This window comes from Nicotiana sylvestris, chromosome 8 (assembly GCF_000393655.2).
Source record: "Nicotiana sylvestris chromosome 8, ASM39365v2, whole genome shotgun sequence".
NCBI classification, from domain to species: Eukaryota; Viridiplantae; Streptophyta; class Magnoliopsida; order Solanales; family Solanaceae; genus Nicotiana; species Nicotiana sylvestris.
This window is the reverse complement of record NC_091064.1, coordinates 195,948,579-195,974,105: the sequence shown is the minus strand read 5'-3', so window position 1 is coordinate 195,974,105 and position 25,527 is coordinate 195,948,579. Positions and strand designations below refer to the sequence as shown.

At 34.9% G+C, this 25,527-nt stretch overlaps 3 protein-coding genes across 3 annotated transcripts; all 3 read right to left on the bottom strand.

Moving 5' to 3' along the window:
• Positions 1-9,474: 9,474 nt before the first annotated feature.
• Positions 9,475-9,975, bottom strand: LOC138876207 (uncharacterized). Its single transcript, XM_070155112.1, has one exon. It carries the CDS (start codon positions 9,973-9,975, stop codon positions 9,475-9,477), a length of 501 nt encoding a protein of 166 aa, XP_070011213.1.
• Positions 9,976-16,391: 6,416 nt separating this feature from the next.
• Positions 16,392-17,438, bottom strand: LOC138876206 (uncharacterized). Its single transcript, XM_070155111.1, has 2 exons — positions 16,987-17,438; positions 16,392-16,866 (listed from the first exon to the last, which is right to left on the bottom strand). The coding sequence occupies exons 1-2, from the start codon at positions 17,436-17,438 to the stop codon at positions 16,392-16,394; spliced, it is 927 nt and encodes a 308-aa protein (XP_070011212.1).
• A 75-nt stretch (positions 17,439-17,513) lies between these two features.
• LOC104214684 (uncharacterized) lies at positions 17,514-18,228 on the bottom strand. Its single transcript, XM_009764390.2, has 2 exons — positions 17,965-18,228; positions 17,514-17,762 (listed from the first exon to the last, which is right to left on the bottom strand). The coding sequence occupies exons 1-2, from the start codon at positions 18,226-18,228 to the stop codon at positions 17,514-17,516; spliced, it is 513 nt and encodes a 170-aa protein (XP_009762692.2).
• Between the last annotated feature and the right edge of the window lie 7,299 nt (positions 18,229-25,527).

The following is a 25,527-nucleotide window of genomic DNA, read 5'->3' as shown; positions in this document are numbered from 1 at the left end:
AAGTTTGTGCATCTGTTTGCTTATACACTAGGGTGTATTCTATGTGTCCCCAACCCCTCTCTCCACGTGTGGAATCTGTTTGCCCCAAAGTGTTTTTCTGAAGCTGTTTGTTTTGTGACTTGGGTTCTAATGTCAAAAAGGTTTTTCATGCTTTTCTCAAACTGTTTTAGCCTTGGTTTTCAGAGAATCTTTTCACCTATAAGAATCCTCTCTATACTGTTTATCAAAACTCTTTCAAATCATGTCAAGCACCCTCACTCATTCTTAGGTTATTAAGTTCTGCCCCTATGATATGTGTACTACTTAGAAGTCCCTGAGATCTCTTTGAACTCTGGCATATCGGGGTTGTCACTTCCACACTGCACATGAATCAGTCCTTATTTGAGAAAGGCCTGGGTTTGAGCACTGCCCGGGATCCTTGAGGTCCTTAGGGAACTCTGACACACTTGGACATGAAATTAGCTATGAAACCTTTGAGCATTTGAGATCACTGAAGGCCTGGTACATCAGGATTTGCTTTGGGCCTACTTCAGGCTCCCTATAACTTAATTTATATTTTGTTTATGTAATTTTTATTCAATTATTGGTCTGTAATAATAATTGTAAACAAATATTGGGGTGACTAGTGAAAAGAGAGGGTAGTTATATAGTACTGTTGGTAAAGCTGGGTAGATAACATGCCTATAGGGTTCACTTTGGTTCAAATGTGTTTTGTTAGATAACATGCCTTTAGGGTTTTCTTTGGTTGAAAATATATTTGCTAGATAACCTGTCTATAGGGTTTGCTTTGGTTGAAATGAGTTTTGCCTACTTTACTTTACATGATTAGACGTCATGCTTATAGGGAATAAAATAACTAAGGTCCAGTCTTCTTTACAATATATATTCAAGTCTGTCTCTTCAGAAATCATGCATGTAGGTTTAATTGGTTGTCACACTGGATCAGTCAGTATGCTTGTTTAATAAATAACAGTTTTACTTATTAGAGATAGAATTCATGTCCATAGGTTATTACCATGTGCATTAAGTGCTAACATTGGAACATTATCCAGTGCTTTGTTAAATGTCACTATAAAGCATGCCTATATGATAAAGAATTTCAAAATGTTTCCCAAAATTGCGATTGCATATACGCACTTAGGCAAGCCTTAGGGCATTAAATAATTGTGAAATCAGCTCTGTTTATATGTGAAATTATCCAGGTTTAACAAGTTGTAAAAACCAGTAGGCAAACTGGTTAGGATCCTTCCACTTCCATTAAAAAACAAATGTTGCATGTTCTGCTTTGTGGTGTTCGTCTAGATATCATGTTCTTAGGATTTCTGAACTTCTTCAAAAATCTATATTTTAGACGTGCTGTTTGTTTGCCTATATACTTGCGGAGGTAAATATGAGCCCTGTAACTGTTTGTCCCTACTTGTTTTTCCTACATGTTATTTGCTTGTCGCCTAGATTTTACCTTTTAAAAATCTTAGGTTGTCTAGAACTGTCTAGAATTAGAGGTCCTAAAATCCTCCAGGACCATAAGGAAGGGACGGGTAGCAGCACACTTAGAGGTCGTTAATTAAAACTCGCTCATATAACCACTAAGGGGAGAGTAATGGGTAGTAAAAGAATGTGATGACTTGTGCGTTAATGTCACGTGTAGCCTCTCTCATTGAGGAGTGATTACCGGGCATTGCATGGGTATGATCATGTAGTCTAATCAACTTAGGACCTCCCTTTTCCCAATTCCTATATGTGTTTAAATTGTCGAAACTTCCTTTTCTTTACATATACATGCGTAAGTTGTCCAAATCTCTTTACCTTCATTATCTGAACTTTCTTGATTATATGTGCATTTAGATGGGGGAAAGCTACTTTATTTGCAAATACTTGCTTACTTGTTAATTGACTAATTTATATAGTTTAAGTTCGGTCGGGACCCACCATTATGGACCACGAGGGGTGCCTAACACCTTCCCCTCAAGGTTATTTCGAGCTCTTGCCCTAATCTCTGGTGATGCAAACTAGTTACGTGAGTCAATCGCTCTAGGTGCCCTAACTAACCATAATCTGTTAGGTGGCGACTCTTCAAAACACCCAATTCCCAAAAGGAAACGAGTTGTTCCCCAATGAATGTCGAAACCCGAACTTCCTCGCGAAGGGGAAAAAAGGGAGCGCGACACAAGATATAATCGATATAAACCGTGACAATAAAAATTGAATCAGTTTTTTTCTTGAAAATAGAGAATAATCATTTAGGAAAGATGTGTATCCCTTGAAATTGAGGATTGCAGTTAATCTTGCATACCACTGACGTGATGCCTGCTTTAAACCATATAAGGATTTGCGTAATCTGCACACTAGATTAGAATTAAAGGATGCATCCATGAAAGAAACTTCATATAGACCTCTTCTTGTAGGTCTCCATGTAAGAAAACGTTATTCACATCTAACTGGTAAATTTCCCAGTTCTTCTTCATTGCTACTGCAAGAATACACCTAATTGTAGTAATTTTAACTACTGGTAAAAAAGTCTTATTGAAATCAATTCCTTCCCTTTGAGTGTCCCCTCTAACTACAAGTCTAGCTTTCAGACTTTTCACACTCCCATATGATTTATGCTTTACTTTATATACCCATTGTCACACCTCCTTTTTACCATCCGAAGGGCGTATAAGGGAGTTTTTCCAATTTAAGTGACATTATTTGAAATGGGATTATTTTATTTATTTTTCAGAGTCGCCACTTGGGATAATTTTATGGTGTCCCAAGTCACCGGTTTATTTTAAATCCCAAATCGAGGAAATTTCAACTTTATTTAAAAGTCTGCGAAACCAAAAATTCTAGGTAAGGAATGATGTTAACCCGGGAGAAGGTGTTAGGCATTCCCGGGTTCCGTAGTTCGAGCACGGTCACTTAACTATTAATAATTGACCTAATTATCTGATTTATTATACGTTATAAACCTATTGTGCATTTTTAAATTTCTAGCCACTTTTAATTATTTTAAACCGCTTTTAGGATTTATGGAATTATTTCTTGAAACAAGTTACGATTGTCGTACACTCGACGTTTTGGGACACAACGCAAACCACACTACATGAAATGAACGCGCGATTCATGAAATATTTATTTTATTAATATTCGAAGTTGTTTTGATTGGGTTACATTAAATGTACCCCCGATTTTGGGAATTAGGTATCATGACTATGCCACGGGAATCGTACCCATAGCCATGATGATTTATTATAAAACACGCCTAAAGCAAGCTACGGATGTTCAAGGGTGTTTTCTATACTAAGTTAATACTAATGTGAGGGCCATAGCTTATGGATTTTGTTTGTGTATGGCACACCTCAATTTTATTTTAACAAGGTTTTGTATTTAACTTAAGCAAAACTAAGGATGCTCATATTTTAATCCTTATTTGAAGTTCAAACTAAAAATCTTTTAATTAAGGACAAACTTAAGGTGTAAAGGGCTATGCTTTTAAATCACTTTTGAAAAGGAGTTTTGGGCCAGCAATGGCTCATTACCTAATTAATTTAGGAAATTCAGCTTTAAAAGCTGTATTTGGGCTCACGATTTGGCCCAGAAAAATGAAAGAGCCTCAGAAGGCCCTCGCTGGTCCAAATTTTTGAACAAAACTGGCCCATAGTAGGCCTATAATAGGCGGGCCCAGTCACTGCTTATTTTCTAGCTGGGCCTATCCTCCTCCACCTTTAACCATTACTCACATATTTACAACAATTAAAAAATCAATTTGCTTCTAAATAAAACCAGAATAAACAGCGCAACTCTAGTTCAACAATTGATTACACGGTTTGCAAGATGAACAAAGCATATATTTATAATATAATTGATAAAAGAAACCTTTTACGACTGAACCAAACTTTTCAGGCTTATGGCTCAGGCCCAATGGCCTAAACCCAAATTCATTAGGGGTAATTTTCCATCTGGGCTTACTCACAGCTTCAGCCCATTTGGATTAGAGGATAGCCTTTTACCCTTACGGATTGGGCTCATAGCCTGGCCTGTTCCACTACACTTATGATAATGTAATGACAAAATAAATGTACTCCTAAAGCAGCTGTTCTGATCCTTAATACATGACATTGAAACCTGATTCATTACAATAGCCCAAATAAATAAATAAAAAGAAAAGTTTTTTCCAGAAATTCGAAGCATGTTACATTAGAACATATTAGTACATAAACTACTATGTTAACAAAACTACTATATTACAATTTCAATAACCTAACTAATCCTTGCCTCTTTTGGACACGATTTGTCCATCACAAGCTTGGCTTCCCTCATGAAAAGCATCAGATTCATACCACATAGAAGGGTTCCAAATTTCAGCTTCTAAGCCTGCTAATTTGGCCAACTATTGACCAAATATGCAGGAAACAGCTCATGATCAACAGACAGAACCAAATATCCTTAAGTAAACAGCAGACTATTCATTTAGGTAGAAGAAAGATGAGAAGACATGATTGAATTTCATGGTTAGCTTTAACAAACAGAATTTTTGGTTAAGGACACATCCTCACAACATAACTATTGCAAGATAAAGCTACAAAGCATTCATATGTTAACTAAGTTGTTCATACCAAATCACCTCAAACTTTAAACTCACATAATCAAAGCCAAATCAAATCCACATCAATGAAAACTACTGCTAGCATGAAAGATATTCATTTCTACACATGCCATTTACAAATATAATTTCATATCATTTCAACAAATTATTAAAGCATTACATGGAGAAAAGCTGAGGTTAATACCTAGAAACAGCAACAAAACCAAGCACCCAATAGATGAATAAGATGGCTGAATAGCTTAAAACAATGAAACAGCAACAGAACTCAAAGCTAGAAACCCAAAATCAGGAACCAAACTTCCACAAATAGCTACAACAGCAAAAACCAGTATACCTCAAAGAAAAACCAGGAAATTTTCAACTTCAAATCATGTTTCTCAAGCTTATGAAGACCAGAAATAGGAAGTTTTTGTTAAAATAAAGAACCAAGGGAATTAAACTCTTTTGAAAAACAGCAGTCAAACTTTTGAGAGTATTTTTCTTAGGGTTTTCAATCTGATCCTATTTTCAGAGGAATGGTATCTATATATAGGCTGCCTAGGATAGGTATTCTTTAAGAATATTCCTTATCCTATAGTTGAAAATAGTACTGTCTTTTTTTCCACGGCCCTGGTACAGCTGTCCCTTTTATCCTATTTTTTCAGCATCTTTTATAACAGCTAGGACAGTTGTACACTTTCTAGAAACTTCTCTTCCTAGATATTTTCTGAAAAATTGTCCTAAGTCTCTTTTAATTCAATTAAGTCCCTATGGGTTCTAATGATTTACAAATCAAGGACAATAGCTATCAAAAGATCAGAATCCAAAAAAAAAAAGAACAGAATGATAGTGATGCAATTTTTAAACTTAAAACTAACCTAATGAGTAGACAAAAGTGATTATCTAATTAAATCTAAACAAGACTAAACTTAAATGGCTAAATACATTTACACAGTAAATAAACCAAAAATTATCAGGGAAAACAAAACCTCAAAGAAATCCTAGAAGTTAAATTATTCAATTCATGAATTAATATGCTGGGATTTAATTACAGGATATGGAGGGGAGCAATTTAAACAAAAGCGATCGAAACAAAGACAGCATCAACAATTCAACACAAATCCTATTTAAACTAAAATCATGCAAATTAAAATGAAGTTTCAGCATGTTTGAACTAATCTAGTAAACAAACAATTAACAGTTTAAACGGAAAAAAACCTAAAATCATGCGGTTTAATAGAAATACTTAAACATGAAGAGGAATCAACAAAAAGACAAAGAAAACTAAAGAAAAGGTAAAAGAAATTACCTATTGCTCATTTTTCAAAAATAAAATTGGACCATCTTCGAACTCTGACCAAATCTTTCGGGGTAAAAATGAACTTTAGACGAGTATTAATCGATTGCTCTTATCAAGAGCAATTGATTCATGGAAGTCTTGGGTTCAAAGGACCTAAAAACTACCGGAAATTGGAAGTAGAAAAAAGTTAGGGTTCTTGGGGTTTCAAATTCAAGATTCGAGGAGATTGGGGCTAATTCGAAGGGGATTGATGGTAGTTTAGGGTTCAGAGGGGTGCGAGGACTGTAGGGTGTGATATTGGGGCCGTTTGGGTGATGTAGGATTTTGGGGTTCCGAATTTAGATCTAAAATTCGAAGTGTTTGGTGATGATTTGAAGGAAACGGGTTAGAGATTTGGAAAGTGGAGGGCAGGGAGGTCATAGGGTGTTAATTTGGTGGTGTTTGGAGGTGGTCCACCACCGTTAGGCGATTTCCGGTCGGCGAACCACGGCGGAGGCGGCTAGGGTTTCAATATCTGAGTTTGAGAGAAGAAAGTGAGAGAGGTTTTAGGGTTTGGGGTGGGTTCCAACCATTTTATATTATATGCATAACCAGTTCCCAGCCGTTTGATTTGTGATTATCAACGGCTGGGATTATTTGGGGCAAAAACGACGTCGTTTGGAGGGTGGGGGATTTGGACCGGGTAAGACTGATTTGGGTTTGGGTTTGGGAACGGGTTTGGGGTTAAAACAGCCCAATTTCAAGTTCAAAACCTTTTGTCCAATTACTCTTTTATTTCCTTTTTCTTTTGTTTTTTTAAATTAAAAATCCTATATTAAATTCCTAAATTAATCTAAATTGTAAAATTAAGACAAATATCTAATTATTAGTTTTAAACAATTACTTGATCCTAAACTAAAAGAGAAAAATCATTAATCTAAGAATTAAAAACAAAATATGTAAAAATGAGTCATTTTTGTGATTTTCATTTTCAATAAACTAAATAATTAACTAATTAATCCTAAAAATATAAAAATAATACCTAAATGCAATGCATGGTATTTTTAATATTTTTTTATGATTTTTAACAAAATTAAACGTGTACAAAAATGCAAACAATTAATAAAATCCTACAATAATTCTATAAAATGACAAATAATTGAAAAAAATCTATTTTTTATTTTATAGGAGTATTTCGTATAAGGCAAAAATCACATGCCCACACCCATTTACATGGCAAAACTTTTTTACTAACTGGAAATTCAACAACTTCCCACGTTTGATTGGAGATTAGGGCTTCAAACTCATTTGTCATGGCGTGCTGCCATCCTGTATCGAGTGCTGCTTGTATATAACTTAGTGGTTCTGAAATATAGGATAAAGAATTTAATAATTAGCGGTTGGTGTGAGAAAGTGCTGAAAAGGAAAAGATAGATGGATGAATTGGTGGAAGAAACAAGATGAAGTAAGGTTAGTGAGGTACACTGCATTGCACACAGTCTTTAAGATGAATTGATTGTTGGTGTTCCCTGGTTGATCTCCTCAATTGATGTGTATGAGGAGAAGGAAGAGGAATAGGTGGAATAGAGTGATTGTGTGATTTGGAAGAAGAGATAGAAAAAAAGTGGTGATGGAGTAGAAACAGTAAGATAGGTGATTGAGTAGAGGAATGAAAAATACGAGAATTGATAAATGGAGTAGGGATGAGAGGTTCTGCTGGTGTAGAATTATCAGAAGTGGGATTAGAGACAACAAGCTCACTAGAGGTAATAAAAGGCATATGAGGAACAACTGAATTTGAAAAGATATGTTGAGTAGAGGTGACGGAAGATAAAGGGTAAATGTTTTCATGAAAAACAACATCCCTAGACATAAAAACTTTTTTAGATTTTAGATCCATGACCTTGTAACCCTTTTTTCCATTTGGATATACCAGGAAGATACATTTTATTGCTCTAGGCTTCAACTTGTTTCTATGTGCAAAGAGAGTAGAAACATAATATAGGCAACCAAAATTTCTGATGTTTTCATAAGAAGGAGGCTTCTTGTCAAGGATGTGATAAGGTTTTTTGAATTTTAGAGCTAAAGAAGGTAGTTTGTTGATTGAAAAAGTAGCAGTCGGTAGGCAATTCCCCCAAAAAGAAATTGGAACATTAGATCAATGAAATAATGCCCTAGAGACTTCAAGAAGATGCCTATATTTTCACTCTACAATCCCATTTTGTTGTGGAGTATTTACACAAGTAGTCTAATGAATAATTCCTTGTGACGTAAAAATTCAGAAGTAATAGCACTTGCACCCAATTCTAAAGCATTATAAGAACTGATGGACTTGACTTTTGTGGAAAATTGTCTTTCAACCTTGCTTAGGAAAGATTTAAGTATGGTGAAGGCATTACTTTTTGTTATCAAAAGATAGGTCCAAATACCGCTACTATAATCATCTACAATAGTAAAAAAAATATTTATATCCATCATAGGTAGGGGTTTTAAGGTTCCGAAGTGTCAATATGAATAAATTCAAAAATTGAACTGGTAGTGATTGAACTTGATGGGAAATGTAATTTGGCTTGTCTTGCTAAAGGGAAAACTCCACAAGGAACATTAATATCACAATGAGAATTTGTAAAGATAGACTTGATATTTCTCATAGCTGAAAACGGAAGATGGCCCAACCTAGTATGCCATAACATTACATCAACTTCAGAACTTACTGCTGCTGAAACTAAACTAGTAACAGGAAATAAACTAGAATGTTGATTACAAACTAAAATATCAATATTTGTCTTAGACTTAGGCAAAATACTAGACTGTCAAACTGAAAGAGTAACATTGTTCTGAGAAAAGATCCTAGACAATGCTCTAGAAGGCTGAAGTAGATAAAGACCACCTTGCAATGAGTAGAAGAGAAGTTGGCACAATCTTTGAACTGATAAAAGGTTGAAACTGAAATATGGGATCAAAATCACATTCCTAAGGATCAAATTGGGCAGAATTGAAACATTTTCCTTATGAGTTACCTTTACCTTTTATGAATTAGGTAGATTTACTGTTAAAGGTATAAGAAAATGGATAATCTTAGAAAAAATAGTAATGTCAAAAGTCATATGTTCAGTAGCACCTGAGTCTAGAATCCAGGAATTAGACTTAATGTGAGTGTAACATGAGATAGAGTTGTGTATGCAAGACATGCAGTGTAAAATGGGATTAGTTATACCATGCAATAGAATTAGCAGCAGCCTCAGAAGAAGTAGAACCATGTTGCCCACCTTTTACATCTTAGAGTAACTGAATGAGTTGAGTGAATTGGTCTTGTGATAACTAGTGCTGGACATTCATTCCAGAATCAGTGTTAAACCCATAAACTAACTCTCCATCATTTATGGCTGCATTGGCATGGGCTCCTCCTTGAAATTTCTTAGACTTTGTGAACTTAAAATCAGCAAAAAAAACCTATAATCATGTAGCATTTATCCCCAATATGTCCAGATTTCTTACAGTAGGAACAAATATGATTGTTTTTCTTGTAATCTCTCCTGCCTTTTTCACCTCTAAAATCAGAATTTCTAAATTTCTGAGAACTATTAAACTGATTAACAGCCATATAAGAAGATGAATCACCAGGGAACTAATTGTTAACATAGATTTTCCTATGTTTTTCATTTTGAATCAACAGTGAATAAGCATGATTAATACTAGGTAGATGTGAAATCATTAGAATGTTTCCTCTAACAACAGCATAAGAATCATTCAATCCTATAAGAAATTGAATGAGTTTTTCATCTTGAAATGACTTAGAGACTTTGGCCTTACCTCCACATGTACAGTCACATTCACAACTTATATTTACATTGAGAGTATCTAATTCATCCCAAAGCCTTTTTACCTTCGTGAAATATCCTGCTATGTCATTAGACCCCTGTACTAAGTCATTGAGATCCTTTTGCAGGTGAAACAACTTTACTCCATTAGATTGCCCAAAGCGATCTCTGGTTGTCCTAGAGTAGATAATGCTGCCTACAATCTCTTTGGAAAGGGAGTTGAGGAGCCAAGATAGCACCATGTCGTTGCATATGCTCCAAAGCTTGAAGTCTGGTGAATCAGGAGATGGAGGGGGAGCAAGATCCATCGATAAAGCTAACTTTCTTTTTGGCTGATAGAACGATGAAGACTTACCTATGCCAGCTTCCATAACCTCTGCCATCAAATGGTAAATTCACAAGATTTATCCGTGGAAAGTCAGAGGAATGAAGATAATATGAGTGACTGGAATCCATGACGGTGGTCTTGGGATCTACTGCTGTGACGTCAGTAGATTTCCCTGCAGAAGCAGCATCAGTAACCATGATGGAAGAAAAAAAGGAGGTTGAGTAGTGCACAAGAACGTCACTGCTCTAATACCATGCAGAAAGTGATGAAGATTATGAAATTTTCTGTGTATTTTTTCATTCAGCACTGTATAATTTTTATACAAAATGTAAAAAAATCTATTGTAACTAACTTATCCAACTGTCTTATTTCCTATTGGCTAAAAAAAAAAAATCTGTACAGAATTCTTGTTACGCAGTTGTAGCTTCTAGAAGCTAATCAAACGGTCGAGTTGTTGCCAAGTTAATAAAGATCAATGTCTATAATGAAATCAATACAATTAATACAATGCAAATTAGGGTAGCTCTTTAATCCAAATGTTTGAAGACTAATATCTTCACTTCTTTACTTTGTTTATGTCAAAGACAACTGTGTAGCTTCTTTGAATTTTCTTTGTTCCTTGGTCATCTTCTTCAAATCATTTGCTTCATACAAATTATCTTCATTATTTGTGCCAACATTATTTTCCATCTAAAATTTAATACCATTAGAATGATATTTTATTTTTAGAAATGTTTGAAAAAAGCTATTGGATCGTCCATCTATAGAAGTTATTAATTAGCTCAATAGCTTGTCTTGCTCCTAAAGCCTACTTATAACCTATAATTACACCATTACTGGATGTAGGAAAATAAGGTTTTCCTAGCGTTTCTTGTGGCCGAAACAAACGACGGCTAGAGTTAGGAAGTTTATCCACTTTGTGAGGATCCTGAGTATACACAAGTCATGATTGTTGCAGATCCGCGAAATAGAAATTCATAAATCTCCTAAATTAATATTTAGGGTTAAATATTTCAAGAAATATAAAAAATCTTATAGTCAATACATTATACCAAAAAATGGAAGAATAAAAGACGTGCTCGTGAAAATGAGGTACTTTTTAAAAGACAGTTTTGCCTTTTATGAATCTGTTCTTTGAAAGTTTCTATGAGAAGTATGTTCCAACTTCAAAGGATGCAAAAGACGAAAATTATAAGCCGACATGACAATTACGAAGAAGACCTATATTGCACTTCACACTTGATTATTACTGATTTTTAGTGGATTGACTTTCACCAAAAGAACCAAAAAAAAATGATAATGGTTATGGACATTTTTAACATTGCATTATAAAATATCTTTCGTTAATTTTATGAGTTGTCACAACTGACGTTGTTTTTGGTGACACAAGCACTAATACGTCATTCTTTTTCAAAGTATACCTAATTCTCAAGTTGGAGCTCTTTAGTATAGGTGTATGTTTGTATTGAAACTTTAAGGGTGGTTTTGCTACGGGAATAAAAATTGTACATGAATTATAACGTGGGTTGTAATAAATATGAGTAATAATCTTTAAATTTATTTAATACTAGTATTTTGTTTGGATCAATAAATGAAAAATGAGAAACATGATGTATAAATGTAAACATGTATTTAGCTTTGAAACTAGGTAAAATTCAATAAACTTTTAATCATATTCTTCTTAAAGAACTTTAGGAAAAGAGCATTGGGAGTATGACATCCTTGCTATTTGTTTTTTTCCCTAGAGATGAACTAATTTCAATATTGTTATCCTATATTGAATATAATATAATATCAAAATTATGGTATATATGAATTAATATTAGGATAAAATAATTTTATATTTACTGAAATTTTAGTTCTATATACCTGATACCAAATGATTAGCAAAACTATTAGCAAGGGAAATTTGTTCTCTAATGAAAACATTTATTTTTTAAAAAACAAATACGTTTCAATAATGCAAAAGACGAAAATTATAAGTCGAATAAACAATTATGAGGACAAAGACCTAGGCATTTCGTACGTGATAATCATTACCGCGTTTGACTTTACCAAAAACTGAAAATGGTTCTGGTAATTATGTCGCTGATTGAATTGTTCATACCTGACGTCCATTTGGTGACACCAGCATTAGTACGTCATTATTTTCCAATTCTTATTCCCAACAAACTTTCCCAAATTGAAACTCTAGGTGTATGCTTTATTGAAACTTTTGGTTTATATTATTTGTTCCAAAATTAATACTCCTATTTGTTCTTCTAGATCTAAAATAAGAAATATTTACTACACTACTTCTATGATTATTAGTTGAGTGTTAAACAAATGAGACGTTCTTAATTTAGATCAGAGGTTCGTTAAATGAATCTTAAGAAATTCCATTATACACTAATCCCTCTGTTGACACTAATTTTTTTTGTTAGTTTGTTCCAAAAAGATTGACACATTTCAATATTTTTTTAATATGAAGTATTTATTGCCACACAAATGTTATGATATGTTCATACCATAAGAGGCCGTTTGGTAGAGTGTATTAGAGAAAATAATGCATGTATTAGCTTTGTGTATTAGTAATGCTTTGTTTGGTATACTTTTTCAACCTATGTATAACTAATACAAGCATTAGTTATATACTCTATTTGGTATTATCCTATGTATAGCTAATGCATAGAAAATCATGGCATTAGCTATACAAAGGCTATTAATGCATGCATTAGCATGGTTAAAGACAAAATTATCCTTAAACTCCGTTAAGTTAAAGAATATGGAGGACATTTTTGTAACCAATTAAATTTCTTAAAAATTATGCAATGCATTTTAATTTTTAATACACCACACCAAACAATGCATAAGAAATAATCTCTGTATAACTAATGCTTGCATTACTAACTCATGCATTACTAATGCACCTTATTTAGCATTATTCGTATACGACCCCTAAGTTTCAAAAGTTATATATATACACAAAGTATGACTTATTTAAAACTACATATCTCAGGAGTCTTCCATACTTTACTAAAGTTTGTGTCAAGTCAAACTAAGATTTTTTTTTTTAAATGGCAGGAGTAGTTGGAGCTGTTGCTACTTGGAAGCATGTTCTTAGCTAGATTTGGCCATAGATTCCCAAATTTGTTTTGAAAAATTTGACTTGGTTAAAGTTCGGTTTGAAGATGAAAATGTGTTTGGACATAAGTTTTGAAAACATATTTTAATTTTTTTTGAAAAACGTGAAACATGACTTATACCCTCAAATTCTAAAAACTATCATAAATATCCAACAGTACCTTTATCAATAACATTCATTATATTATCGGAAACCATAGTCGTGAACATAAATAAATTTGGTATAAAATTATCATTTTTATAATGAACTATATAATACACTTTCAGATGACCGAGAAGACGAAGCAGCATTGTTACAAAATAATAAATGATGGACTCTTTTATAAGATACAAAAATTTGGGGCAAATTTTAAAAAATATAATAGTTATATTTTGGGTCAAAACCAGCTCTTGAGTTTTAAGTTTTGGGAATTTGCCAAAATATAGATAAAAATCTATGACCAAATATGTATTTGCCAAAAAACTTCAAATATATTTTGGCAAAATCTATGACCAAACTGATCCTTAGAATGATATTCAACCTCTTTACAATTATCTGCAATTTTGTTAGATTTCCCTGTAACAACTGAGTGGTTACAAAGTCTATATATTTGTTCAACAATAAATTCATATTTTCTCCGCAATTGACCAAAAGTGACAAGGAACCGTATAATCCTCCTTAGCATTTTAACAAAGCTCAATCAATCACATTACACTTTAATGACACGGAAACCAGCATTGTTTTCCATTCCATATTCGGTATTCGTTTGTGTCTGACACCGATTAATTCGGTTTCGCGTCAGATAGTCCCAATTTAAAAGTAAAACGCTTTCCACTACAGGCGACAATTTTATATCTAGGCTCAAATCTAAAATTAATGTCTAAGAATAAAGAAGTACTTACTACTCTACCACAACATTTAATGGTGATCGACCGGTGTTCAGGCACCACCATAAACCATCAATAGCTTCTGCTTCTCTATTAGTACCTACAGCCCAATGCACTAATACAACACATTCTATTAATATTGACAAATTAGTTCATGTCAAATTGCTTATTACAGTTTGATACCTTATCCATTAATTAAAGAGTTAGATCGCTATGTGTTAATTTGCATACAAATGAAAGCCATATATAGTTTAAGAGAAACTAGAGAGGATCGCGATACTCAAGAATTAATCCAAATAATTGTCTACCCTACCACTTAAACTAAAAATAGCCGATGAATGTATAATATATGCATATTTTATATTTACTTGTGTATAATCTATGTATATTACTAAAAAAAGTAAAAAATTAATATGCCCAGCTATTTGCTATGAAAATCCCCAACTAAAACTCTCGGGGAATCATTGAGCCCAATAATTTTTTCGTGCTTCTCTCGTCAAAAATAAATAACTCTACTTTATCCAATACATTGAGAATTATAAATATGAGTAGGGGCGGATGCACGGATACCCAAGCGGTCGTCGGAAACATCTACTACATACATACAAAGAATACTTAACAAACATATATATTTATTTTCAATGGCACCACTTAACAATTCACATTGCGTGATCCGCTGGTTAAGTGTGTCTTTCCTTTGTAAAGATGAGGGTATCAAACCACAAAAGCCACAGTAATTCCTTAAACTTTTTAGCCTTTTTTAGCTCCATTGTTTGGAAATAGCATGGATGAAGCTCTCATAACCTTCTAAGTGATAAATATTTCTACTTCTATAGAATTACTAATCTAAACTTTGTAAAGGACTACGTAATTCTATTTCCACAGAAAAATTGTCTTGTTCTTTTTTATTTCCTTCAACATAGATGAAGAATTAAAAGATAAAATATTTATGTTTGTTGTAAAATTTCTTTAATTATTTACTATCGTTAATTAGTAGCTTTATAATTCAATATTAATTTTAATTTTTAAATATGACACCGCTTATAAATAATTTTGCGTACGCCACTGAATATGAGTAGTTTTATAATTACGAGGATATCATGTGTGTAAATCTCCACTTTAAGTTTTTGGATAATAGTAACTAAAAGTTGTATTATAAAAAGTAAAACCAATTAAGACCATAACCTTAGATATAAAAAATGTATGTTACTGAAGCTTAATTTCTTTTAAAGAAAGGAAACATGATTAGGGCGACCTAATTAAAGAAAAAATCTTTTTGTGATAAAAGGAGTCCTTTATAGTTTTAAACGCTTGATACAGTATATTTTCATGATATGTACAACAACAACAACAATCCAGTAAAATCTCATTAGTGGGGTTTGGGGAGGGTAATGTGTACGCAGATCTTACCCCTACCTCGAAGGAGTAGAGAGGTTATTTCCGAAAGACCATCGACTCAAGAAAACAAAAAGACAAAAGAAGACAATATTAGTATCACCACAGAAATCATAAGAAAAATATGAACAACATGAAATCCAGAATAAAGATGCAAAATAAAAGTGATAGCTAGTAAATAGGTCCTGCTATCTTAGACAAAAATCCTACCAGACCAGTCTCACAAAGGTACAAAATAAGGCAAGACTCAACTACTTCCTAACCTATAACTCTAATACTCGACCTCCACATCTTCCTATCAAGTGTCGTATCCTCGGAAATCTGAAGCCTCGTCAAATCCTGCCTGATCACCTCTCCCCAATACTTCTTAGGCCACCTTCTACCTCTTCTCGTTCCCTCCACAACCAGCCGCTCACACCTCCTTACCGGAGCACCAGGGCTTCTCCTCTGAACATGCCCGAACCATCTGAGCCTCATTTCTCGCATCCTATCATCAATGAGAGCCACGTGCACCTTCTCCCGAATATCATTATTCATAATCTTATCCATCCTAGTATGCCCGCACATCCACCTCAACATCCTCATTTCTGCTACTTTTATCTTTTGGATATGTGAGTTCTTAATAGGCCAACACTCAGCCCCATACATCATGGCCGGTCTAACCACCGCTTTATAGAACTTGCCTTTGAGTATTGGTGGCATTCTCTTGTCATACAGGACTCCAGATGCTAGCCTCCACTTCATTCATCCTACCCAATATGATGTGTGATATACTCGTCGATCTTCCCCCCCCTGGATAACTGACCTAAGGTACTTGAAACTGCCTCTACTTGGGATGACCTGGATTCAAGCCTCACATCTACGCCCACTTCCCCCGGCTTAGCGTTGAACTTACACTCCAGGTATTCTATCTTCGTCCTGCTCAACTTGATACCCTTAGACTCAAGATTATGTATTCAAACTCCCAGCCTCTCGTTAACACCGGCTCACGACTCATCAATCAGAACTATGTCATCGGCGAATAGCATTCACCATGGCACCTCCCCTTGAATATGGTATGTTAACGTGTTCATCATCAAGGCGAATAAGAACAGACTGAGTGCAGAACCTTGGTGTAACCTCATTACAACCGAAAAATGCTAAGAGTCGCCTCCTTACTATCCTAAACTGAGTCTTAACCCCATCATACATGTCCTTAATTGCCATAATGTAGGGAACCGACACACCTTTTGCCTCCAAGCATCTCCAGAGAACTTCTCTAGGAACCTTATCATACGTTTTCTCTAGGTCAATAAACGCCATGTGCAGGTCCTTCTTCCTCTCTATGTACAATTCCACCAACCTCCTAACAAGGTGTATAGCTTCTGTAGTAGCATGACCCGGCATGAACCCGAACTGGTTGTCTAATACAGACACTATCATTCTCACCCTCGCTTCAACCACTCTCTCTCCCACTTTCATGGTATGACTCAATAATTTGATACCCCTATAATTGTTACAACTCTGGATATCACCTTTGTTCTTATACAATGGAACTACCGTACTCCACCTCCACTCATCTGGCATCCTCTTCGCCTTAAAAATAACATTAAACAACCCAATCAACCACTCCAAACCTGCTCTCCCCACACACTTCCAAAATTCCACCGGAATCTCGTATGGCCCAGTCATTCTGCCCCTACTCATCTTATGCATAGCTCCCACGACCTCCTCAACCTTAATATGCCTACAGTACCCAAAGTCACGGTGACTCTCGGAATGCTTCAATTCGCTTAGCACAATATCCCGATCCCCTTCTTCATTCAAAAGTTTATGAAAGTAAATCTGGCATCTCCTCTTAATTTTGTCATCTTCCATCAATACTCTACTATCTTCATCCTTGATGCATCTCACTTGGTCCAAATCCCGAGTCTTCCTCTCTCTCAACTTGGCCAGCCGGAATAACTTTTTCTCCCCGCCTTTTTCACTTATTTCCTCGTACATATGACCATAAGTCACAGTCTTGGCCTCCCCGATCGCTATATTAGCTTCCTTCCTAGCTACCTTATACCTCTCCATCCACGCTCGCCTCTCCTCCTCACCTATGCTCCACACTAACTACACGTACGCCGCCTTCTTCGCTTCCACTTTACCTTAGACCACTTCTTTCCACCACCAGTATTCTTTGTGCCCACCAGAGACGCCCGTCGAGACCCTTAACACCTCTCTCGCAGCCTCCCTTACACAGTTTATTGTCGCTGACCACATAGTGCTCGCGTCTTCACTGCTCTTCAAAGCTCTCATAGTCAATAACCGCCCCTCCAACTCTTGGGCTTTATCCTTAGTTAAGGCTCCCCACCTGATTTTCGATCTTCCTCGAGCAGACTTTTCCTCCTCTATAACCTAATACCAATGTCCATCACCAAGAGCCTATGCTGCGTCGCGAGTATCTCACCCGGAATCACCTTGCAATTCTTGCACAACCCTCTGTCACACCTCCTGAGTAGGAGATAGTCAATCTGAGTCTTTGCCACTGCATTTTAAAAAGTAACCAAATGCTCCTCCTCTTCGGAAAGCTAGAGTTCGCAATCACCAACCCAAAAACCTTAGCGAAGTCCAATAGCAAGGTACGTCCTCCGTTCCTCTCTCCAAAGCCTCCATGCACCTCGCCGTAACCACCAGCAGTCGACCCAATATGTCCATTGAAATCTCCTCCTATGAATAGCTTCTCAGCAGGCGGAACCTGGCGCACAATCTTATCTAACTCCTCCAAGAAGCGTCGTTTAACCTCCTCATCTAGGCCCACATGTAGCGCATAGGCGCTAACGATGTTTAGGGTGTACTCTCTAGCCACCAACTTAATAATCATCAATCTATGGGAGCTTGGAGGAGCATAGAAAATAATTTTATATATATATATACACACACACACTAACATGTCAGTGTAGAAGTCTTACCTGTTGCACGTTGAAATAGGGCTTGTTTGCCCAGTCTAGTGCGAGATATTTATGGTTTCTTGGAGCTATAAATATCTCACATTTTTGGTAAATAAAATATTTTAATTTGACCCCCACAAAAAAAATCTAACATGACAGTAGAACATTAACTTGCGTTGTTTTTATGTGAGATCACTACTAGAAATTCGAAAAAAAACGACCAAGAAAAGCGATCAAGTTAGTCGCTTATTGGCCAAAAAGCGACCAAACAGGCCTGGTCGATATTAAGCTGGTCCCTTTACCTTAGGGGCCAAATTTGGTCGCAAATTAGCGACCAACTTTGGTCTCTAAGGTAAAAGGACCAAATATTCCGGGTAAAGAAAATGGCGACCAACTTTGGTCGCTTTAATATTTTAATAATATAATTTTGGCGACCAAAGTTGGTCTCCACATGTAAATTACGTTTTTTTTTATTTATTATTAATCAAAAAAAAAGCGACCAACTTTGGTCTATAAAGAAAATATTATTTTAAAATCTAGAAATTAGAGACCAAAGTTGGTCGCTTTATTATTAATTTGTTTAATTTTTTTTTTAAATAAGCGACCAAAGTTGGTCGCTAACTTCAAGAATTAATTATTTTCTTAATTATAAGCGACCAACTTTGGTCAGTATATTTCCAGAAATTATTTTTTTAAATTCAATAGCAACCAATGTTGGTCGCTATTGCCCAGAAATTTATTTTTTTTAAGGGATAAGCGACCAACTAGCAACCAAAGTTGGTCGCTTTTTTTGGTATATTTTTGGCAGAAAATATCTGTTTTGGCAGCTACACCACCTGTCAACTTTCCAAAAATCCTAAACAGGCATTTTATGCAAACAACAACAACAACATTAAAACTAACAAACTATAAAGTTCAATAGAACTAACACATTAAGCTAACCAAACTAAGTTAACTGTTATTACAAGTCCATTCGAAAATCGATTGTATTTGTCTAGTTGAAAGTGTATAAAAGTCAAGGATTTTTTTCTGCATCATTGTCATCACCGTCTGATGAACTTTCATCAGCAAGACGGTATCCAGAAGGGTGTACTTGTCTAGGATGGGAAGAACGATCACGGAGAGGACAGAAGGAACGAGCATAGGGAAGGCGAGCCTCTGGCGATGACTCACGAGACCGAGGAATCGGAAAACTGCCAGAAGCTAGAAGAGATTTGATCTGCTCTTGCATGCCAATGTACTGAGCATCTCTAATCTTTTCTCTTTCCTTGGCGGCTTCTAGCTCGGATGTGAGCTTTGTCACAGTCTCCCGCATAGATGAGAGGCTCTCCCCATCAAGTTGTTCGGCTTGCGAGGAAGTCCCTATTCCTTTCATTCCACACTTATAGCGATGGAATTTCTTAGTAGGAAGACCTTATACCTTCCCCCATTTTGGATCGCCAGCAACCTGCGTCCAGATTCTTTCAGCATCCTCGTCCGAAGGTTGGATTGGGTCGCCCGACTCATTAGGTGACTGACTGCGTATGAATTCCTCCACTTCAGTTGTGAAGCGACCATATAAGAAAAATTACATTGAATTAGTATTTCAAATTTTATATAAAAGTAAATCAAAATACTTAATGAAAAGTGAAAACTTACATGTGCAGTCGAGGCCGGCCCTCGACTCACCTTTCTTGATTCGTCTCTTTCTTCTTCTTTATAATATGAGTCACCTTGAATAGCTCATCTTGGTTCATCGGATGCCCCAACTTCTTCTCCTGAAAACTCATAAATTTTAGTTAATAAACAGAACAGATATACTTTGAAAATTAAAATAAATTAAGCAATTACGAACCATTCTTCTCTTTATTGTCCCTATGCTGATTGCACCTCCAGTGTGCGAGGATCCTCCCTTCTCAGATGCACTAGTTTTCTTTTCTTTTTCTCTCTTCTCTAAGAACTCTGCGGTAAGCCATTGCCTTTGCAAATCCTCCCATAAATTCTGAAGCAACCAACCAGGCTTCTGGTTCAACTTTCTAGCTTTGGAGAAACAATACGACAACCGCTTGCGAGCTTTGAGATGAAAATTTGCAGCCACATCCGCGCTATAGCGGTGTTCCCATACACACTTGCTCTGTATTTCAAAAGTTAAGTATTATATGGAAATATCATATTTTGATAGAAATATCATATTTTGATAGAAATATCATAAAAGCTATATTCGATATATTATACTTAGCTTTTATTAGCTAATAATTATTCAAAAATTAAGTGCATTAACTGCTAATAATATAATATATAGTATATTAGTGCATAAGCTAATATATATATATATATATATACCATGCATTAAGTATAGTGCATTAGCTAATATTATATCGAATATAATACTAGCTAATAAAAGCTAAGTATTAATGCATTTAACTTTTGAATAATTATGTATTAATGTACTAAGCTTTTATCGAATATATATAAAAGTTATATTCGATATACATAAGCTATATTCAATATAATATTAGCTACTGCACTATTACTTAGTGCATAGTATAGTGTAAGTATATATATAAGCTATATTCTATAATACGTATTTAGATGGAAATATCATAAATATAAATAATTGAACTGCTTAAAAGAACATTTATACCTTAAATTGATTGAAAATTTGCTCTTTCAACGCGAATGGGAAATCACTTCAAGTCGCATAAGGGCCATCATAAAGCTTTCTGGTGACTTTGGTGATTATCCTTGTAGTAATATTACTAGGGATGAACCTGCAATTTAATAAAAAAATACATTAATATCTTAGTAAAACTGTACAAAACAATAAACGTAAAAATAACAAATAACTCTTACCCATCACCCTCAGGAACTATGATGATCCTGCCATATTGATCATAATGCACCTCCTCATCATCATCAGCATCACCGTCCGAAGCATGTATATAAGAGGCATGTGTGGAAGGTGTAGGGGGGTCAGAGCTAGTTTCTCGCAGGCGAAGGCCTGAAATAGGTGGAGTCCCAGATGAAGATGGTTGCGAGCCATGTGACTGCGACATAGCTGTATAGCCCGCAAGTGAACGTGACACTGATAGTTGTGACCCGAGTGGCTATGACACTGATGCCTGTGATCCATGTGGATGTGACATGGATCGATGTGATCCATGCGATGCAGATGGCTGCGATCCACGTGGTCGTGCGGTAGCTGGACTGTATATCGGACGTACAGTCCTATGGCCCTGTGACTAAAGACCTGGTGTCTGCACGAAGGTGTAGGGCTGGTGATGTTGTGGCAGCTCAGAATAGCCCTGGGGTGGAGGCAAATCCATAGGCATAGGCATAGGCATCTCTAAAGAGGCAGGAAAAGATGGAGGATTATCTTTTACCCTCCTCTTTGGTTTCTTAGCCTTTTCTCGACCCCGAGAACTAGCAGGATCATTGTTACATCGACCCTTGCCTGTCATATGCATAATATAATACATATTTAGATTGAAACATATAGAAACTAGCTATAAACGAGAGTTATTAAAGAAACCAACTTTTTAAAGTTCATCGACGTATAGTTCCTCGTCTGAGAATTCTTCTTCCTCACTAATTTGAGCTTCATCAGTTGATTCTTCTTCCTTGTTTTCTATAATTCTTACTTCATTTATATCAACTTCTTCCAATATGTGTTCAGGATGTTCCAAATTATTTTCTAAAACTTCGTCCACTATTTGGTCAACACTGGAGATATCGTTTTGATATGCAACATCTAACACATTCTCGACTTTCTCCCTACCCACGGGCTTAGTTTTTATTACAACCCACCAATCGGACTTATTCCGCCGCAATAAATAAGGTGCATAATACACTTGCCTAACATTATGTGCAATTATGAAAGGATCATAGTGATTGTCACACCTCCTTTTTCCGCACTCGCGAGGGTGCAAGGGAGTTTTTCCAATTAAAGGACAATCGAGACGGGATTGGTTTATTTATTTCAGAGTCGCCACTTGGGAGATTTAGGGTGTCCCAAGTCACCAATTTTAATCCCGAATCGAGGAAAAGAATGACTCCATATTACAGTCTGCGTACCAGAAATCCGGATAAGGAATTCTGTTAACCCGGGAGAAGGTGTTAGGCATTCCCGAGTTCCGTGGTTCTAGCACGGTCGCTCAACTGTTATATTCGGCTTGATTGTCTGATTTTATACAAATATGAACTTATGTGCAAATTTTATCTTTTAACCGCTTTATTATTATTGTTTTTAAAAGAAATATGAACATCGCTTAAAACACGTCTTTGGACTGCGTTACATGAAATGCACCCACAATCCGGAACACGTTTTATTTGATGTTTTGGGATTTGGATTCGGGTCACATGAAATGCACACCCAGGCTTAAGAAAGTAAAATATTAAACACGCGCCTAAAGAGACTATCGCGTTATTATTTTGGGGAAGACCGTGAAATTCGCTAAACGGTCCTTCCGAATTCTAATTAAACCATACATTTTGTGAGGGCCCCGCAATCTATACGTTTTATTTGGCGAGGCTCGTCTCATTTTTATTTTTACAGGATAAACCTACAATGACTATATTTTCTATTAAGTTCGTCTCTAAACTAAAAGAAAATCTCTTAATTATTTACATGCTGAAAAACGTAACTTATTAGTTATTAGTTTACGGCTAATGCGAATGGAAAATTGCGATCGAGTTTGTACAAAGAAAAACTGCTTTCATTTTATATTCTGTTATTCAATAATACTAGAACATGAGATTGACCATAATATCAAAACAGATTAATTATTCTCCGTAATTTAAACTAACATTATTAGATGAAGAAAGTATACATATGCAACCTCATTATTCATTAATCATTCAACTACATCTTTATACGAAGAAAGAAAAATTATATTCAACCACAAATCTAAACAGGAGGAATTCAACAGGAACAAAGCCTGATTAATATTTCATTTTTTGCTTCAAGCCGAGATTGTACAAATGTGTACCTGGAAACAGCAGTACAAGAACAAAAGAAGGAGAAGTCAGCAGCAGTAATAACACAGCAACAACAGATTCAGCAACATCGCAAACCAGTACAGTAGGAATAGCAGAAAACCCAGGAGACTATAAACGACTCCAAGTATAGTGAAGAAGTAAAAGGCAGGAAGGTTCTGACTATTTCAGATCTTAAGCGAGGCAATGAAGCAGTAACTATTTTTTTTCAACTTCAAAACTCTCCAAAATGAATTCTGCCCCTGTATATTCAGTGTATACAGAATGTATATCGGGTGTATACTTCTCACTCCGCCCCCTCTTTTTTTCTTCTCTCTATCTAGTTTTTCCTCTCTTTTTTTCCACACTTCTTCCTAAATTTTCTCTTCTATTTATAGCAAAATTTTCGAAATTTTCAGATTTGTTTTTTATTATTTTATTATTTTTTTAATTAAAAGAAATCCCACTTACAAATTGCTTTTATTTTTTTAGAAAAAGAAATCCCACCTTTATTTACTTTTATTTTTAAAATTCCAACTTTAATTACTTTATCTTATTTAAAATCCCACTTTTTATTTTTTTTTAAAAGAGAATCTCACTTTATTTAACTTTTCTTTAAAAAATAAACCACTATCTTTTCTTTTTCTTTTAAAAATGCTACTTTCAATTACTTTAAATTTTTTAAATTTTCAGATATCTTTATATTTATTTTTTAATTCCAACCTTCTTTTACTTTTAAATTTTTTAAAACTTTTTACTTTTTTTTTTTAAATTTTCTACATTCTTTTACTTTTTTTTATTTTTTTTTTATTTTTTTAAAATCATTTCCGAAATTACTATATATATATATATATAATAATAAATAAAATAAAATATTTTCGGATTTTTTTATATATATAAAAAAAAACTATTAATAGTGATAATTCACTTTTTATTTTTTTATTTTTTATTTTGGTTTTGTTTTGTGTTGGACAAAAATGAAGAAGGGGTGTTGGGTTAATGGACTGGGTCGACCCAGTTCGAAATGGACTGGGTCGTAGGGAAGATTGGGCCATTTTTTGGGCCTATAGCTTGAAATTGAAGAAGAGGCCCAATTCCGACTTTCTTTATATTTTCGCTCTCTTTTCTTCTTTTATTTTTCTAAAACTAAATTATAAAAATACTTAAACTATTATTAAGAACTAAATTAAGTTATAAAGGCGCAAATTAACTCCCAATAACAATTAACGCACAATTAAGTATTAATTAAGCATAAAATTGTATATTTGGACATTAAATGCTAAAAATGCAAACGATGCCTATTTTTGTAATTTTTAATTTTTGTAAAACAATTTTAATTACTAACAATTGTAGAATTAAATCCTACATGCAAAATGCGACATATTTTTGTATTTTTTATTAATTTAGCGAATAAACACGCACAGACAAATACAAATAATTCTTCAAAATATCACAAAATTGTACACCAAAGAAAAATCATTTTATTTTTGAATTTTTTGGGAGTAATTCTCATATAGGGCAAAAATCACGTGCTTACAGCTGCCCCTCTTTGCCCGGAGACACGAAGGGTTTTCGTGCAAAGATAAAGCGAGCGATTTTTGCCCATCCGAGTACTCCGTTGAAGCATTTTTTGAAAAAGATTTGACCGAACCTTTGCTTCAAAGGTTTCCTACATATCCTGGGCTAAACAGGAATCAGGTCAATGTAGTTCGAGAAATTTTGGTAGCTGGGACTACCGTTGGACTGCAATGTTACTGTTGTTGCATGTTATTACTACTGCTTACCGATCTCCTTGTTACACCGTGCTTAAAAAAAACAAGAAGCTAGGCTAGAAATATCTTTCAAAAATTGATTTACACCATTATTTGGATCATTTACCTACATATTGTAAAAAATCATAAGTTAGCATAACTTCCAAACATTGTTTACCTACATAGTGTTAGAATATTTTAAGGAGAAACTTACAAATTGTTTCAACCACGTATCAAATCTCGTATATACAGCATCATGGCCAAATTGACCCACGAAGTGACTGTGACACATCAAATATTTTTAGTAGTTGCATTGAGATGTAATAACAGTAATTTTTATATTTTGATAACTACTAAATCAAAACTTACTTGAGAAATGGAACAACTTCGGGACAATTTAGCAACACGTGACGTGTAGCTGACTTGAACTCCAAATCACTCAAACTTCTCTTTCTAACATCCTTAGAACATCGGCCTGGTTGATTGAATATGGACATAGGCGGATATAATGGATCATTCCCAAGGTCA

What these genes read in the sequence shown, in the direction of transcription:
- LOC138876206 (XM_070155111.1), bottom strand. Translation starts at nt 17,438, where the DNA reads ATGGAGAGGTATAAGGTAGCTAGGAAGGAAGCTAATATAGCGATCGGG. An exon ending in GGGAGAGCAGGTTTGGAGTG is followed by an intron (nt 16,867 to 16,986) that starts GTTGATTGGGTT and finishes TAACAATTATAG; the next exon opens with GGGTATCAAATTATTGAGTC.
- LOC138876207 (XM_070155112.1), bottom strand. Translation starts at nt 9,975, where the DNA reads ATGGATCTTGCTCCCCCTCCATCTCCTGATTCACCAGACTTCAAGCTT.
- LOC104214684 (XM_009764390.2), bottom strand. Translation starts at nt 18,228, where the DNA reads ATGATTATTAAGTTGGTGGCTAGAGAGTACACCCTAAACATCGTTAGC. An exon ending in TGCTATTGGACTTCGCTAAG is followed by an intron (nt 17,763 to 17,964) that starts GTTTTTGGGTTG and finishes CATTGGTATTAG; the next exon opens with GTTATAGAGGAGGAAAAGTC.